The sequence below is a fragment of the Seriola dumerili genome, unplaced genomic scaffold (assembly GCF_002260705.1).
Source record: "Seriola dumerili isolate Sdu_G_001 unplaced genomic scaffold, Sdu_1.0 BDQW01000199.1, whole genome shotgun sequence".
Taxonomy (NCBI): domain Eukaryota; kingdom Metazoa; phylum Chordata; class Actinopteri; order Carangiformes; family Carangidae; genus Seriola; species Seriola dumerili.
The window spans coordinates 36,830-54,341 of record NW_019174454.1 but is presented as its reverse complement, the minus strand read 5'-3'; the positions used below and the strand labels follow the sequence as shown (position 1 = coordinate 54,341).

Genomic DNA, 17,512 nt, shown 5'->3' with positions numbered 1-17,512 from the left:
ATATTCAATTTATTGTAATTATTGAAGAAGAAAAGTAACAAATTCTGAGAAGCTGGAACAATCAACATTTTGGTATTTTAGCTTGAGAAATGACTTGATTATGATAGTAGTTGCCAATTCATTTTCTTTCCATCCAGTAATGGATTAATTGTTGCTGCTCTGCCTCTTCTTCACTGATATATTGGCATAACCCATTAATTGAGCTAGCTCAACCCCATACTTCTACTCAGCCCAGAGTATGTCCGTGTGTGGTGGCCTCAAAGGCAATATTTGGTTTCCTGTTTCAAACTGTATCAAACACAGATCACCTGTATCTTATCCTGTCTGAAAATTGTGTTAGCTCTCAGCCTGTCCCCGTCTTTTGAGCTAATTTATTTTCAGGGACTCTAGTCTCATGATATAGTATACTGGAGGCAACAGTCACACTGAAACATCTGACTTGTTGAAAGTGCTGCCCTATATGTAGAGGGATGGTGTGTTGGAGATGAAGCTGGAGAGAAGAGAGTGGGAGGTGATGAGTGCACCCGTGCAGATAGTGGACAGAGATAGTGCTGAGCTTCCATGTGGTTTTCTTTGCATCTATTGATTGTGGCTTATGCTGCACCTCAGATTTGATGATTAAATTTGATTATAAATATATAACAGGGAACTTGAATGCTCTGAAATCTGGTAGAAGCCTCTAATTTCTCCATTTCTGTGTTCAGTTGCGCCCTTTTTCTCACTCACTAGTGGTATAAATATATCACTAAAGTATACGAATAGATCTAAATATAACACTATATATACTGCACTATCTTAACCAGAAACAATGGCCACACCTCTTAATAGACAATGAGAATCTGACCTGTTTTAAGTCATGATTGCATGCCTCAGTTTATTTCCTATGTAGTTGTGTTACGTTTTCTCAACCAGAAAATGAAACTGCTTGCCCAAAGATTCACCTTTGGTGTCTTGCCTGTTCATTTTTCATTCAGCCACTTCATATTTTACATGTTAGTGACAAGTTCAAATGTTAGTTTTTCCATGTCTGACTTTTGTCTGTCACTAACAACTGTCAGCTAACTGGAAAATCTTTTCTACACATCTATTCTACGATATTTCTTTGCAGAGCTGTTAACATGTGTCAGTGAGGGTATTTAACAGCTTGAAAACAAGACAGCAATTATATAATTTATCATTTCATTTTCTCAGTTAACTTCTGTTTTAAACTGAACTGACATGTGAGCTGGAGATGGAACTAGACCTGCTTTTTTAAGAGCCCATAACCCATTTAACAATTAAAGCAACACTAGCCCCTGATATCAGGCCAGACTCACTTAAAAACAAAGTGTAACTGTGAAAGGCACCCAGAAGGAAAGTGAGTGTGGTGCAGATGGGTGGCACAGTCAGCAGTGGCTTACATTCCTCAGGGAAAGCCTTGTGGAGAGATACTACCGTCCTCGCCGCTGTCTGTGGCTACGCTGACAGCATCACTGGTGGAGGACCTCTGCATGTAGGTCAACACATCAACCACAAGAAAAATGAACAAGTCAAGCGAGTAGCCGTTACAGTACAGCACAGGAATTCACATGTTCTGCATCTCGGTAATAAGATGTTTTCAGGTCTAAATTTGCGCACATATTTGGAGAGCTGTGGTTGTTGATGTTTAAATTATCTGATCGTTTGTTTGCTCTGTCAACAGTGCACAGGACTCTTATTTGCATCTCATCCTGCCACAGTAATTTCACTCAAAGTGCATCTGGAGTGATACATACTAATGCCAGTTCTGTTTTAAAGAGCAGCAGCAGCAGTAGCAGTAACTCACAGCTCATACATTATATATTGTCCATATGCAAGGCTTACTGAAGCACTGCCTGTCAGCTGTAACACTGCTGCTGTTTCTGAAGTGGTTGTAAATGTTGGCAGAGGTCATAATGATATTTCAGTCCCCTGACCTGCGTCTCAGCACAGTCTGGTCTGCAAGCTTACTGGCTGTGATGGTCCTGAGTTTAAAGTTGTGAATCGATATTTGTAACACTGCCAGTAAGTTTCCCGGGACAGGCAGCTTGGAGTAAAGAAATTTGTTTTGCCTCTTAAGAACTGAAAGAATCAGTAAATGGCAAACATCATGAATAATTTGGACCGGCGTCTGCTCTTGGCTAATTACTGGAGAGGCTGTATGATCTGAAAATACCAGACTTTGAGATAAGTGCCAGTTTCATTACTTAACTTGCCACACTGCTGCTTTGTTTCCAGAAGCAAGACACCAGCAGGGTGTTTCCTTCTGTGGAAATTGTAGTTTTCCAAATGTGTTGTCCAGTATTAATTAATGCAACCCATTCTTGTTGTTTTCAGTAAAACCAAGTCCCTCGAGAAGTGGCTGATGTTGTAATCGCCCACTGTAAATCTGAAAGCTCACCAAGAGCCCCCGCGTTAATTTTTTTGGAGACCACAATCACGCTCAACCTTTGATGAGTAATTTTCATGCCATCTTTGAAGCATGCATGCAGTCTTTTGCAACATCATCACTCAAGCTTTATCACACACATATGTACACACACACTGGTGCTATCGTTGCCAAAAATCTGGACACTTTGTAATCAAAAATTAGTTCAACATGTGTCAGTGATAATTCACACGTTTAACTGAGACATTTTTGTTTAGACAGCTTTGCATAAATGACATCAATGCTATAAAACTTTGAGTGTGGAAACCCAGTATTGAGCCTGATCCAAACATCTTCACTAGACCTAGAAATGTACAGAAGTTTAATCTTGATCAGAGTCTTTGGTGGAAAGATTAGTTGACAAGTTGGTCTCGAGAAAGTCATATATGTGAATTTATTTTCTCTGCCACTCAGTCTGGGAATAAGTTCCTTGGCTGTCCTGGCGTTGAAAAAGCATGGATGGTTTGTTTTTTGGAACATATTTTTAGAAACTTTAATAAAGCCCTTGGAGAAATGAAAAAATTAACTAGTCAATGATGTCTAAACAAATTGTAAACCTAACGACAACACAGGGTCTCCATTTCTTGAAAAAATAAATGATGTCAGGCAGGTCCTGAAAGCTGATGATTCAGGTGTCAGATAAGATGTGATTACCATAAGAATGTCAGATGCCTGTTCAAATATTACCTCAGCATGTCAGCACCAATCAGTTGTTTCGCAGATTATTATCAGCATTTTATTTGCATAATAAATGTTCACTTGACTTGTCAGGTTAATGCTGATCATATGTTTCTGTTCCTCTCCTATGTGTCGGACCTCTGTTGGATGTGGATTTTGAAATCATTTCTCCTGCTGATCAATCATCTTGCTCTGACCAGACGATGAGGTAAGAAACCAGAGTTTTCCTCAGTCCTGCTGCTGAAGACGAACTAGGTCATTGGTGAAGGGAGATTTGGCCTCAATTATCTCGCCAAAATGAGGACATTGTGGTTTGTTGATGTCAGCCCATTTTAACCCTGACAGCCTGCTACTCATGCTTGGATTTTTGTACAATTTCATTTGCGCATTAGTTTTAAATAAGTGGAAAAGTCATTGGACCTTGGAAATTTTAGTATTTCAAACTCTATCTACCAGGCCTACTTTTCAGTCTGAATGTGTCTGTCTGTCTGAATATTTCATAATTATGCATGTGACTAATGTTTCCGATTCAGTAAGTGTTCAAACTGAGCTTGTGATTTTTGCTGTGAATACTCTGAGCTTGTGTGACTTATCTCTGCCTATGTGCATCGTGGTTTCTCTTGACACCACAGAGCAATAACTGTGTGGGAATAGGTGTGTTCACGAAGCCCAGATTTTCTTGTTCCTTGTCTCGCTAAGTGACAACTGAGTATCTGATGTGTGCGTCAGCTTTGTCTGTGTACCTGCAGCTTTTGTCTGAGTTTAACTCTTTACGTTTTAGTGGCTATAATTGCCTTCTCTGCTCCAACATCCTGCAGCAGAGTCAGCAGCTCTCTTGAAGCACATCCTAGCTTCAGAGTCATAATGGTCATCTGTTATCACCTTTCCAGTAGCCAGCAGCCTGTCACCTCAGTGTCAAAACTGCACCCCCCCTCCCTTACTCCTCTTCTCCATGTCAGTGTCTGCATCCTAAAGCCCTGCAGCTGTGTTTAGCCCGGCCGAGTGGGGATGAAAGGGGGGCGTGTTTGTTTTCAAGCCCAAGAAGTTCACAGACGAGTGGAGAGGAGTGAATCTGTATGGGTGTGACAAACCCTGGTTACTTCCTCAGCAGCATTCCAAGCCTATGTGACAAAGCTGCTGTGTATGCTGCCAGAGAGAACACCTTGTGAGGAAACATTCAACATCTGTCCAAGGCCCAGAGGCTACTGCTGCTACTGCTCTTGGCTGGGTGACAGCATTTACTGGTTATTCGTGATGGTTTGGCACATCTCTGTTCCTGCTCTTCAAAACAAACCCATTGTGTGATTCCGATTAAACACAATGTATCTCTCTTCTGAAAGCCATCACTCAGTCCAGGTTGACATAACTGAAGTGCCTTTCCCCTGCGTCCACACCCCAATGGCTGCATAACCAGGCTGCAGCACTCTGGGGTGTGGTGAAGCAAGAGGGTGGCTGTGGCTTCCTTTTGTTAGCCTTAAAATGCCCCATAACCTCACACACATGCACTCACACACATACACAGACATAGAATGACGTCACTGTTCGTGGGCAGTACAAGCTGTGGACAGGGAAGCATAGAGGAGAGGATGGTTGTCTCTCTTGAGATGGTTGTCTTCACCATGGTGCATTCCTCTGTGGGTTTTATTCAACTAGCCATTAGCTTCCTGTGCCTTCAATTGCTGCTTGCCACTGCAGCCAAAGTGTAGGCAGTCTATACTTGGACTTTATTAGCCCATTAGCTAGCAAGCTAGTGCAGTGGATGCTGGATTTACCCTCTCCTCTGTTTCCCCTGCAGCTGTGTCTGTTTTTCTCATTTGCTGTCACTGCCGGTGTGTGCACATTGCATTCATTTGCAAACTGGAATGGCAGAATGTGCACCACACCCGCCTGTCCACTCATTTCATTGCTGAAGGAACATATACAGTACATATTATTGTGAACAAAACATCATCATCAGTAATTAAGCCAAGGGTGTGTGAGGGCGTCAAATTATGGGTATGAAACATATTCAGATGACATTTACTTACAGGACATTCACTTTCATTGTTCAACACATTACGTGTTAAATGAGCAGGAATTGACAGAGACTCAAGCAGTTGTCTCTCTTCCTTCACACAGGTCTAGTCATGTTAGTTATCATGTGAATCTTCACCACCGTACAGTGACAGATGTTAACATTATACCCTAGCCTGTGCAGTGTTTCTGTCATCCATTACATTATCTCGCTGAATCCACACACCAACAATAGTGCCACTCTACTCTGCGTGCCCCTCAGTGAGAGAGGGTGGCGCATCACTCATCAGTGAAACATGACCCATCGTTTTGTATAACCCACCATTGGGTGAAGTGTGTGGGCTTTATTCTCCTGTGCATGTAGTGATGGCACATCGGTGATGCAGGCACTGAGGCTGTAGCGGTGGGGCCTGTGGGTTTGGCTTTGACAGGCGGCCCTTCTGGGCTTTTTCAGTTTGATGCGAGGGCAAACAATCGGGTTAGGGAGCAGGCACGCAACACTTGACTGAATATGAGGCCGCCGTAAGACAACAATAAAGAGATGGTGAAAGATATGTGCTTAAAGAGGGGTTTGCTGTGAACAGCATCACATCATGTGTTCAGTTTTCTGTCATAAGTGCCAGTTTTTTCCACAGGAAGAGAAGCTGTATTGTAAGGCAAATGTACCTTTCAGTCATTGTGAATTATGTAGGTTAATGTGGGGGATAATCAACTAACCCCATCACAAAGGTGTAAAATATTTCCAGTCCATTACAGAGGAATATTCATCAGCAGTGGTGGCTAGAGTTACTAGTTTTACAATATTTTGTTGACCTCAATTACTATTTGAGGGTGCAACATTATCAGAAACACTGTACATTATAATCTATGCTATGCAGTTCAATGGGCCTTTGTCACATGAGACATTTTGACGAGTCAAAGCACAGGAAAAACACAGGTGTAAATAATAACATGAAAGATGGCTGAGTTCCATTTAGCTGCTTCAGTTACAGGATCCTGGTGTTATTCATGCTGGTTCACTGTCACACTGTCATGGCTTAGTGAGACACTTGAATTCAACAGAACTGTTGTTAATGTTATCGGTAACACTTTGTGCTTTTCTTGCTAAACCTAAACATAGACCTGACCAACAACATCACCACCTACAGCCTTAAAGTGATCATGGAGTTGATACTACACAACAAATACTCAGTACCTTAATACTTTCACCAAATGTCACAACACAGAGAATGCAGAATATCATCTACACATGTGTTTTACAGTTGTAGAGTTCCTACAGAAATATGTCCCTTCTCCTTTTATTAATTCCCTAAATCTCCCTGGAATATCTACTTGAAGATGCTGTTGAACGTAAAAGTCTTTGCTAGCTTAAAAATGGCTCACTGAATTGCTTTATTTGGTCCTCCTCTGACATCCTAGCTTCCTTTGCTCACCACTTCCTTCCTGTCCCTGCTGGGCCTACTCACCATACCCTCAAGCTAATGGGCTCGTGTCTTCATCTCTGCAGATGTCCCACGTCAGCCCGAGCTAGCCTCCCAACCTCCAGCCTCAGCACTCTGCAGAAGTTTTGGTCAGAGGGCGACCTTAGACATTCCTCTAAAGCCTCATAGAAGTGGCCCCTGCCAAGCCCCCCACCCGCTATAAATAATCTCAGCCCAGTTCCCATGGCCCCCACCAAGGTTCCAGCTTTCACTTAGCAATGCATGATATGGTACAGCTACCCAAACTGAGCACCACCCTGTTCTACCAGCTCAGACATGATTAGCTCTCTGGGAGGAAGAGGGGCAGGTGTTGAGGTTCGTCACAGTTGTGATCAGATTGGTCTGACAACCATGATCATGGGGAGTCAAGCATCATTTCTGTATAAAGATCATTTGTCTTTGCTCCAGCTCTTCCTGGTTTGTTAGACTTGTCCTTCTAAGGATTGTCTTGATCAAATATGTCATTCACAGTTTTTCCATTGTGCACAGTGATGTAGCTGTGGAGCTGACTGCATGGTTTGTCATCATGCTTAAATTTACATCTCTTGTATGGCTGTCTTCATTTTTTTTGGCATACTCAGTTTCTATGTTCGCATTGCACAATTATAGTATTTCCATCATCAACTCCTAACCCCTAACCCCTGTGGGACAACTCTCAAATTCCTCCAGTTTTTTAATCTGTGGTTTAGAGTGCAGCTATGTCTAATCCTTCTGGAATCAGCCTATTGAAAGTATATTTACATGAGGGGATGTGCATATAATTTAGCTTATGTGCGTCTAGTACATGCTGTCATCAAGCCATATTTGGTGACTAAAATGCATACCATAAATGGAAAATTCACATTAATACACTGTAGACCAGCTAAAACATTAGCACAAATATCAGCATTTAGAATTTTTGGATATGTCTCTTTGTTTGATGATTTTTTTCAGGTTCATTCACAATAAATTGTAAAAAAGAAAAGAAAAAAGAAACATTATTTCCATTGCAGCTACTGTGGAGCCTAATAAAAGGCTTTATAAAACACCAGTAATGAACACTAGAGTTTATTAACATTTTACAAGTACGTGGCCTGAGTAATTTATACCACAGAACCCAAAGCTATCAATTTATTCATCAGCAGCAGGAATAAAGGGCGCAGACTTGAAGCAGATTATGGGTGGTGCTGTAAGTGTTGTTGAAAGCGATTTGAGAAATGTCTTGAACCATACATCGTGTAGTTTTCCTTTATTGCAGCTTCTGATATTTCGTATACTACAAATCGACTCCTACAGTGAAGTTGCATACAGTACAGGCGATTTATCAACCAGACTGATGTTTGTTAGGATCATCAGTAATCCGGGCTGAGATCCAGGAAGCCTTGATCTAATCTTTGTGCTTCTGAGAACAAAGTCAGAGAGTTTACTCTAAATGCAGCCACTTTGAAGACACAGCTACGTCAGGCAGCTAACAAATTAAGGCAGTAAAATTTTGGTATCAGACCAGCTACATACTTCAACGGGGAAACCGTGTAATGTTTCTGATATTTGATGTGACGTCTGCAGAAAAATGAAAAGCTGTGTTTGTGACAGTACCAAAGATTGTGATTGTGAATGATACAGGTCACTTTTTGAGCACCCAAGATCATCATTTCTATGTTTTTCAAAAGTGAACTAATATAATTACTCAAATATCTTATCAAACACTTGTTAACCCACCAGCAGCAGTTGATCACTGACATTCCCTTCAGCCTTTTTGTTATTTTTGGTACTTGAGTTTAAAATTTTAAATGAGTGTGACATCTTCTGATGGTAGCCATGGGTGCTGAGGTCTGTGTGTAGTAGTAGAGTGTGTGTGCGTGTGTATGCCTGCTAATGCATATAGATGAGATGACAGTTCTGCGTGTCCAGAACCAGCGTGGTCCTCAGCTGCAGCAGCCTCCACTCCCTTTAAGAAAACACTTCCAGATGCTCCCACCAAGCTGCAGGACAGTGAGAGGAAATGCCAGGGAGGCCAAAAGGAAGAGCAGGAGAGATGGTGGAGATCTTGTTGAGGACACGGGATATAGTAAAGGATGGTTAATGTCCAGTATCTTGATGTAGTCTGCCAGTTGATAAATTCAAGAGCAAATGAGCCCTGTTAAGGATCTGGGAGTTAAGTATGAAAAGGAATGGATATTGGATAATTGGATATAATGTGGAGAAAAGGGAGTGTGCCCCTCATCTAGAACATAAAATGCGAGAAAAGAAACCTCAACCTACTGTATTCTCTCATTCGCACCATCAGCATCCACACAACCTGCAGGAACACACAGACAAAACAGATACTTATACAGATGGTGGTATCAGATTTAAGCACTTGGGTGTAAGCAAAGCATGGAATGTGGTAGCATGCTGTGACATGATGATAGATGGAAGAGTGAAAAGAGGCTGGGAGTTTAAGACACAACCACAATATTTAGGGAATGTTACTGTAATTTGGATTTAGGAAGTGGTTTAGTGAGAGAGAGATAGATAAAGAGGATGTCAGTGTGAGTGAATCAGGTGGACCTTTGAATCTGATGCTCCCTTAACTTCACAGACCTTATTGCCAACTTAAACAGGAGCCCTCCCTACTGCAGCAGACAGATAAACTGTGCACAAACAAACACACACAGAGCTCTGCACACCCAGGGTGAATAAACAGCGTCAGAAATGAAAACCAAATGTAATGGGGGTAGGGAGAGACCAGGTGCACTTATATTGACCATCAGCACAGTGTGTGAATTTCCTACACATATCACAACAGAGTCAGAGCCTTTTGTGTGTGTGAGTCTGTGTACATGAACATGTGTATGACTTAATCCATATCACTCCACAGCCAGCCCTTTTGAAACCAGACACTGAAGCCATAACCACAGTACTGGCACACCACCACCTTTGAGAGGTTTCATGGGAATAGTTTCTGGAGTTCTATATTTCAGAGATCACTGCCATTTTCTCCTCCTTTTCTCCATCTAGACAGAGATTTAGTATATTTGGTATCCACCAGTGTAGGTGCAGATGACTCAGCAGTGTAGGTGATTTGTCTGTGAAGTGGCATTGTGTACAGACAACAGAAGCACATAATATCCAAATGCCTCTCAGAATCAGTTGTAATGATGTGATGTTACTACACGTGATATAATCTCTTTCATTCGGATTTTCATTCAACTTTTCTATTGAGACTTTTTTTGTCTTTTGAGCGCTACAAGCTATTTTTGTCAATCCCACTCAAGGTGTCTTCAAACAAAATAAATGTATTGATGAGGTCGTTGTATCTTGATAATCTCATGACCTGTCTTGGTATTTATATGGGTATTGATTGGTTTCGTGTTTGTTTCAGTGACGTTACAGCTGCGATCATGATGCTTTGTTTTGAGTCAAGAGACTGTGAGGTAGTTTGAACGACTCCTCTGTAGTTTGGTAAATGCTTTGAAATATGAAGTGTTTTGGGACTCAGCAATTGAGAACGGTAGTGTTGCAAGTGTTGGGATTTGGGACGGAAGCGTCTGAAGCTTGTTTCTGTGAGGATTAGGATCATACGAACTGGGTGAACACCACAACATGTGCGTCTCATTGAAGGATCAAAGAGGAGACACGTGGCTCCTGCTTCCCTCAATCCCTTGAGCCCGCTCCCCCTTTTCCCCCGTCACCTCTCTCCTCTTTTATGTGCTCCCCTCTTTTCAAACTTGTTTCTTTGCTCTTTGTCTTCCGCTGTATGAAGGAGCTCCCTCGTCTGTCTAAAATAGTTTGTCTCATTTACAGGACTCACTCTCTCGTGCTTCAGGTTTTCTCTCTTTAACCTCCACATAAACAAACTCGCATATCTGTAGCATGTTGACCTCCCTATTATCCAGGAGCTCCAACCACACCAGGATCCCTCTTCATGCCCCCCTCTGTCCATATGTCTCTACCCTCAATGCCAAGGACTAAGTTTCTGCACCTAAAATGAACAACCAGAGAAAAAGTTAAAGTTTTTTCATTTTTATTTTATTGGAGTGAACCTGCTTTAGATTGTCATAAGTCATATAGTATGAATACATAAAATTTACAGTAAAATAGAGATGCCTGTTGATTGTGGAAGCCAAATTTTAGATAATTTATTTGCCAGTATATGTAATCTTTTATTAGTTAATTAGTTATTAGTTTATTAGTTTTTCTCTATCAAGAACCTCTGGTCAATGTCTTTTTGCTTAAGCTTCACATACTTATTCTAGACCGTGTTCTGTTAGTCTCTAGTATCTAGATTAGTTTCAACAAAATAAAAAGTCACAAATATTTTTAACATCCCTTATATCTGTACATCTATTTATATATTTCCTAATTTAAGGGTACTCATAATGAACTTACAATGATATTGCTTTAATTTAACCAAAATTGCTAAAATATAGAGTGTTTCTAAAACCTCTGGCAGGAACCACATACTCATTTACTGTTGCTCTGTGTGAGGTATCTTTAATTACAGGTATGTGCTTTATCATTTGTGTGTGTGTGTGTGTGTGTGTGTGTGTGTGTGTGTGTGTGTGTGTGTGTGTGTGTGTGTGTGTGTGTGTGTGTGTGTGTGTGTGTTCGTATTATCTTCAAAGGTTAAGAGGACACACAACATGGATGCCCATTACTGGCTGCTTTATGGAGCTGACCTTAGTATTTAAGTAACATAAGCAGCTAATGACTTCCTTATTTTTACTGTTGGAAAACCTCTTCCAGTCTCTTTTTAGGCTCCTGGTCAGTGAAAGGAAACAAGAAAAACATCCGGTAGTTTTAGCAGATTAACAGGTTGCCACGGGCAACTCTTTATGAGGTGGCACACACTTGCAGTGCTTATTCAGACCTTTCTCTGAGTATCCCTAGTATTTGCTTTTATTGGGTTTTTTTAAATGAAACATTTTGACAAAGACACAGGAAACTAGGTTTCTGCAGCAGGTGGATCACTGCGCTCTTGGCTTTCCATAAAATGTTTGCTCAAAAGAATGAGGTCATGCTCACCTCTAAGGATACTTTTAAGAAACAGAAATTGAAGAGACAGTGAGAGCCAAAATCATTGTATTTGTCTTCAAATAACTATGACGTAAGAATATCTGAGAAGCTGAGGGTGACAGGCATTATTTCCAGCTAAATGAATTACATTAATTTCCCATAAAAGCTAGACCCTCCAAGGTTAAAATAATGTTTACCCGTGGAAGTGAACTGTATTTTCAGCCCAAGACAAGCTCCCAAATAGCTCACATACTGTTAACTACTGTACATGTAGACCTGTCAGACTTAATATGACTTTGTTGTATTGTAAGGAAATAAAAGTCAGTGTTTTAAACCTCATTAGTCTGTAAATTAGTGCAGATGCAAATAGAGGGGATGTTGTGTTATTACTGGGTAACTTTAAAATGCAAGGCTAAATTGGATTTTAATGTACAGTATGTGCGTGTTTGTGTCAGTGCACTGAGAAAGTGCTTGATACTGTTCAAATCCACCCAGAATTTCCATCCTCTTCTTAATTCATTCATTTGAAATTAGTAAATTGGCACTCTTCCTCTTCAGCCATCACTATCTCTCTCTTTGTTTATTGTCCACCATAGAAACATACACCTACTAATCCACAAAGGCAAATGTTCAGCTGTTGTACACCTACAGTATAAACCTCTCTGTCTCCTCCTCATTCAACTCTAGCATGCCTTGCTAGTAAACTCCATTGTTTTCCTCAGAGATGATTTCATCATAGCACCTCAGTGTGTGTATGTGCACATGTATTTCTTCAAAACAGTTTGTCAAACCAGAAGATAAGTTGACCTGGAACTGTCTGTTTCCTGAGATGCCAGGGGAGAAAAGAGAAATGACTGCTTTTTGTTGGCCAAAAAGCTGCTTGATCAGAGAGTTGATAATATTTTAACCACTGGAGGTCTCTTTCTGCTTTACTGATACAGTTTCAGCACCTGCAAAGGGCTAGAAAACTACAATATCTGAAAAGAATAGTTTAATAAAAATAACTAGGACCCAGACTGAAAGTTATTCTCATGTTTCTCAGAGAAGTTTTACGGTGGCTGGTGATCGCACTCACAGTCACTGTGTTGTTTCCTTTTCATGCAGTTAAAAGATAAAGCTGGTGATAGGCTATATTTTTCTTATTGAAAACAAATCACATTAAAAGGCTAAAACTACAAATGAATTGATGCTACTAACAAGTATTTTCTGTCTGTCCAAAGTCTGTGCCACAGAGCTCATTTGTTGTTCAAAAACTATTAAAAACACATGAATGAGCCACACTGTTGCACTGGGTGACATTTTCCTTCATTACCATGAACACATACTGTAGTTTACTTTGACGCAATCTTACATACACTGTCCACGGGCCATATAACAGACAATTCCTATCTTAAGTCTTAAGACAGGAAGAGTATACGATAGGAGTTTTCCTAGTTTGGTGTTACATAAGCAAATCCTTGCCAGCTTTAGGAATCCTATCCTATCTTACGTCATCCTATTATTCATCCTTATCTCAGGTTAGGAAATCCTAAATACTCAATCCAACATCGGTTATCAACTTTTATGTCTGTTACCTGTAGCAACCGACGCTATTTTTCTCATCTCGCCGAGGTAACTTAACTTCAAAACAGACAAGTTAAAGTGTTGGAAAGATCTGTATAAAAATCCAAAGATGTTCTTTTTGGGAAATTTATAACAATGCTAACTCGGAGATAAGAGAGAGAGAGAGCATGCGTTAAGATAACCTGTATATACTACGGAGCGTTTTGTCATCAAGCCACAACACATTGTTAGGGTCTGTCATGAGCCTTTCAATGAATAAGTTCAGCCTGTTGACATTTTGTTGGTTGTGTAAAAGCAATAGAAGAGCAGCAATATGGATGAAACAAGTCATCTTAGAGTTTATTTAAGATTTAAGTTAGGAAGGTTGTATGATACACTTTTCCAATCTTAAATTAGGAAGTTAGGTTAGAACATTGACTTATGGAATTACTCATCTGTAATGGCTTTTTTCCTAAATCAGGTCCTAAATCTAATTATGATGGTTACCAAGCAGTTAAGATCTGCAAGTTAGGGAGTTTCTGTGATACGGCCCCAGTTGCCTGGAAAACTCACTAAAGCACCAAATTTTTTTTAATCCACCACTAAATATAGTCCTCAACAAAGGCTCTATTTACTTCTATTTACCTATGTTTGCTAAGAGGAGGTCTTCAAGAGGAACCAATGGGCTTGGAGCTGGAGCAACAGGGAGATGTAGTCAGAAAGACATGCATTGTTGATTTTGATCTTTTCAGTGGATTTGTTTTTAATAAGAGAAATACAGCACAACATCAGCCTTATCCTTATAAGTGGATACTGTTGTTTCTCAGGAATGCACAGAAAGACCCCCTTGGGCCCCTGAAGTCTCCGACCACAGAGCAGACAACTGGGTAGTAAAATAACGCCCTCAGTGTCCTTGCCCTTCCACTCCACCTGTTAACCACCACCACAGCAGACTGCCAGCCACCCTCTTGTGCCGCCTGTCTGTGATATTTCTGTTTGTGAGGAATGTGACATATTTTAGGAGAACCATGGAGGAGGTGGAATGCTTTTAACCTGCTGTGATGTATCAGATCACATTACAAAACACACACTGAGGACATTTGAAAATGTAAAAGTTTAAAATATGGGTCATTCCATGTCAACTCACCTTGGACCTCCCAGTTCATGTCATGGATTTTCTTTCTAGTTTGGCCTTCAGAGCTAAATTTAATCATTTTTGCGATTCTTTGTAAACCTCACCAATGGCTTAATTTTCTCTGGATTGGGTTGAAATATGTACTCAACACTCAAAAAAAAACATAGGCTATTTTGCAATGTGTATTCGTGTAAATAGTTGTTGCTGAATGTTTTACAGTAATCTTTCTTGCAACCTAGTTGTTACTTTGTGTTGTATTAATATAGTTCTGTCACATCTAGCAGTTATTTGGTCATTCAATATCAAACTTGTTGGTTCTCAGTAGAGCACATACCTCAGATCCAGATTATTATTCAGATTATTATTTTAACTGTACAGGATCATAGATCTCTAGATTTTTTTTACATCAAGATCGAAACATTATTTCCTAAGAAATTAATGAAAATGTTGAAAAATGTCTCGCAATGGCAAGGAAAGTGAAAGAAAATTCCTGGATCCGCCCCTTTAACCAGATCGGCACCAAAATTGAATGGGTTCTTCACTAACCCATGCTCCATCCCTCCACCATGTTTGTTGAGTATTTTTTACATAATCCTGCTGACAAACAAACAAACAAACAAATAAGGGTGGAAAAATGGTGGAAGTAAGCATTAAGCAGGTCTGGGCTAATCCCACTTGAAACAGGTTTGAATGGATTATTGCAAAAGGGATTGTAGCATACCCTTAAGTATAAGTGCAATCAGAATTAATTTCTTAATTGAGCAGTTCGATGTGAGCTCATGGAGCTCTGCTCTTTTGATAAAAACCAAGAAGAAGCAGCCAACCGTCACAAGCCTACACTAATGGAAAACCTGATCTTTCTTGGGAGCAGACAAGGACCTATTGAAGTTGAGAAGTCAATGTTCTGACTTGACAGACGATGCCACAGTTTGTTTGCATTGCTAGCAGTGCTTTTTGGTGAAATACAGCTTTCTTCAGAGACGGTGTTGTGATCCCCTCAACTTGCATCCCAACAGCAAACCATGGATCATAAATATAGAGAGAGAATCTTTTCTTGTCATTTTTGTTCTTAGACAATAGTATGAAACTTTTTAGGCAGACAGTAAGATGTAGCTCTGAGACCGTGTTTATATAGAATGACAGTTGTGGCCTTTTCCACTCAGCCACATTGGTCATGACATTGTTTTCACTGGGAAAACTACAGCATGAGTGGGCCGGGAAAAAGATATCTTGGCATTGCATAACATCCAAAGACAATATTCCCGGTGCTTTAAAGAAAGCAAACCTCACACAAACGCAGCAGTAGGAATTCCTGTGTGACTCAAAGAAGCTTGAACGGTAAATTTCTGTCGCTGTAAAACACAGAGTCATAGTTCATAGCGTGATGGTTTGGCATGTCTAAAAGCATATCTCGAAAGCCTGTCAGAGGTTGTTAATCTTTTGCTGTATTTAGGCAAGTTTTCGACTGATTTACAGCTAGCTCTTGTCAGTGTTGGAGTTGCAGTACCCCAAAACTCTCTAAATATCTCTCTGTTTTTCAGCATCGTGGAGACAAAAGCCCAGTTTCTTCACTCTGAATGAGCAGTCTGGGATAGCACTATCTGTCTTGCATTGCTTCCCAGTTTCCCTGGGAGTCGTGCCAAATGGTGTACCCCTTCTCTGCCGTATTGCCATTACAAGGAAATTAAGTGTTGTGCATTGATGTTATGCAAAAAGACCATTCTGCTTGAAAAGACACAGGTTTCATCTCAACACAGTTCGTGTGTGACAGGCATGGACTTAAATTTTAAGATCTTTGCCATGTGAGCTGTATTGTGCTTTTTCTTGTAAACACTGAAGAATGACTAACTTGAATGAGTTGAAGAAGACAATTTGGGAGCCTTGTTTTTCTTTCTAATCAACAGGCCGGTCCATCTAGAGCCAGACTAAAGCAGGGCCTGGTGAGCAAGCTCTGGCTGCTGACTTAGGAGTCTTGTGCTTGCTGGTGTCTGGGCTATTAATAGAGCTAGCCTGAGAATTTAGACTAAGGTCAGCAATCAGATTCCTGCTCCCAACTAGTGGAAGGGAACAAGGAGGAAAAGTCCCTCCTTGAAATTATGCATTTTTCACATTTCTATTCACGTATGTAAACTTCCACTCATGCAGGGTGTCTGTGCGGTGAGGTAGGGGTATCCACTCCTCCTGCTGCAGATTTCCCTCCAGAAAGTGCCAACTGTTGTGTCCTACTCCCTACATTAGCTCACTGCTTTAAGTTTTTTAATGTGACTCACGCAGTGGAAAGTACCTTATCCATGGGATGCATCCTCAGCATCTCAGCTACATTGTCTCTTTAATTCATGAGGGGAAACATTTTATGCACTGGAACTGTGCATCAATGTGGCTGGTATTTCAGATTGGGAGAGATATACCCCCAAAATGTCCTCCTTAACTGCTTTAGCATGGATTGGTTTTCAAGAAGTAAGAAAATCACGGCGATGTAAGACGCCTGACTTATTCAAATTGGAAATAAAGGACAATTCTTGAAAAAAAAAGTTATTTTAGCCCTGTCCCAGTGCTATCACATATCACTGCATACTTGACAAGTCAGCATTGAACTGATGTATAGAACTACACATTTTGGAGATGCAAGCAGAGATCTGTACTATTTTTCCATAATTCTACCCCCCAAAGTAGCAGCTGTCCATTTTACAGTGACAAGGAGGTGTGTTATACTTATACTTAGTGAGTAATGCACGTACACATCAGATCTTAGACTGTAGTTAGAACATACAATATGTCAGTACGGTGACAGTTTTGATAAAAAATGCCAAAAATCAACATGTAGCGCATTATATTTTATTGTATGCATGACGTTGACAGGTTATGTGAGCAACATATTTTTAGTTTTTATCACAATGTTCATTACATTACAAGCAGTTGTGTAAGAATGCTGTGAACATTTACCCTAATTCCTGTAACCTATTGCAAAATATATATCTGGCAAAGGTCAATTTCTGTCACAATCAATTCAATCACAACGTTATAATTCCACTGGCCATGTGTGACACTAGAGGTTAGATGGCATTTCATTCATTTCTCCCCTAAAATAGTTGTGGTTTTCTTTACGTTACAGCAGCGGTCCCCAAACTTTTTTCAGTGGGGGCCACATCAACTTTCCTTTCTGAGATGGGGGGCCGAGGTTAGTCTATAACAGGAAATGATATGGGCCAGGGTGACAACCAGTATTATTGTGGAGATTACAATGATAATTTGTTGTAGCTG

General features: G+C 40.4%; 1 protein-coding gene across 1 annotated transcript in view; it reads left to right on the top strand.

Moving 5' to 3' along the window:
• The window catches only part of LOC111228030 (septin-4-like), a 50,160-nt gene that overhangs the window by 1,114 nt on the left and 31,534 nt on the right, over positions 1–17,512 (top strand). Inside the window, exon 2 of the mRNA XM_022753805.1 lies at positions 3,304–3,311. Within this exon, the coding sequence (XP_022609526.1) occupies positions 3,304–3,311 (8 nt within the window). The remainder of the gene's footprint in view (positions 1–3,303; positions 3,312–17,512) is intronic.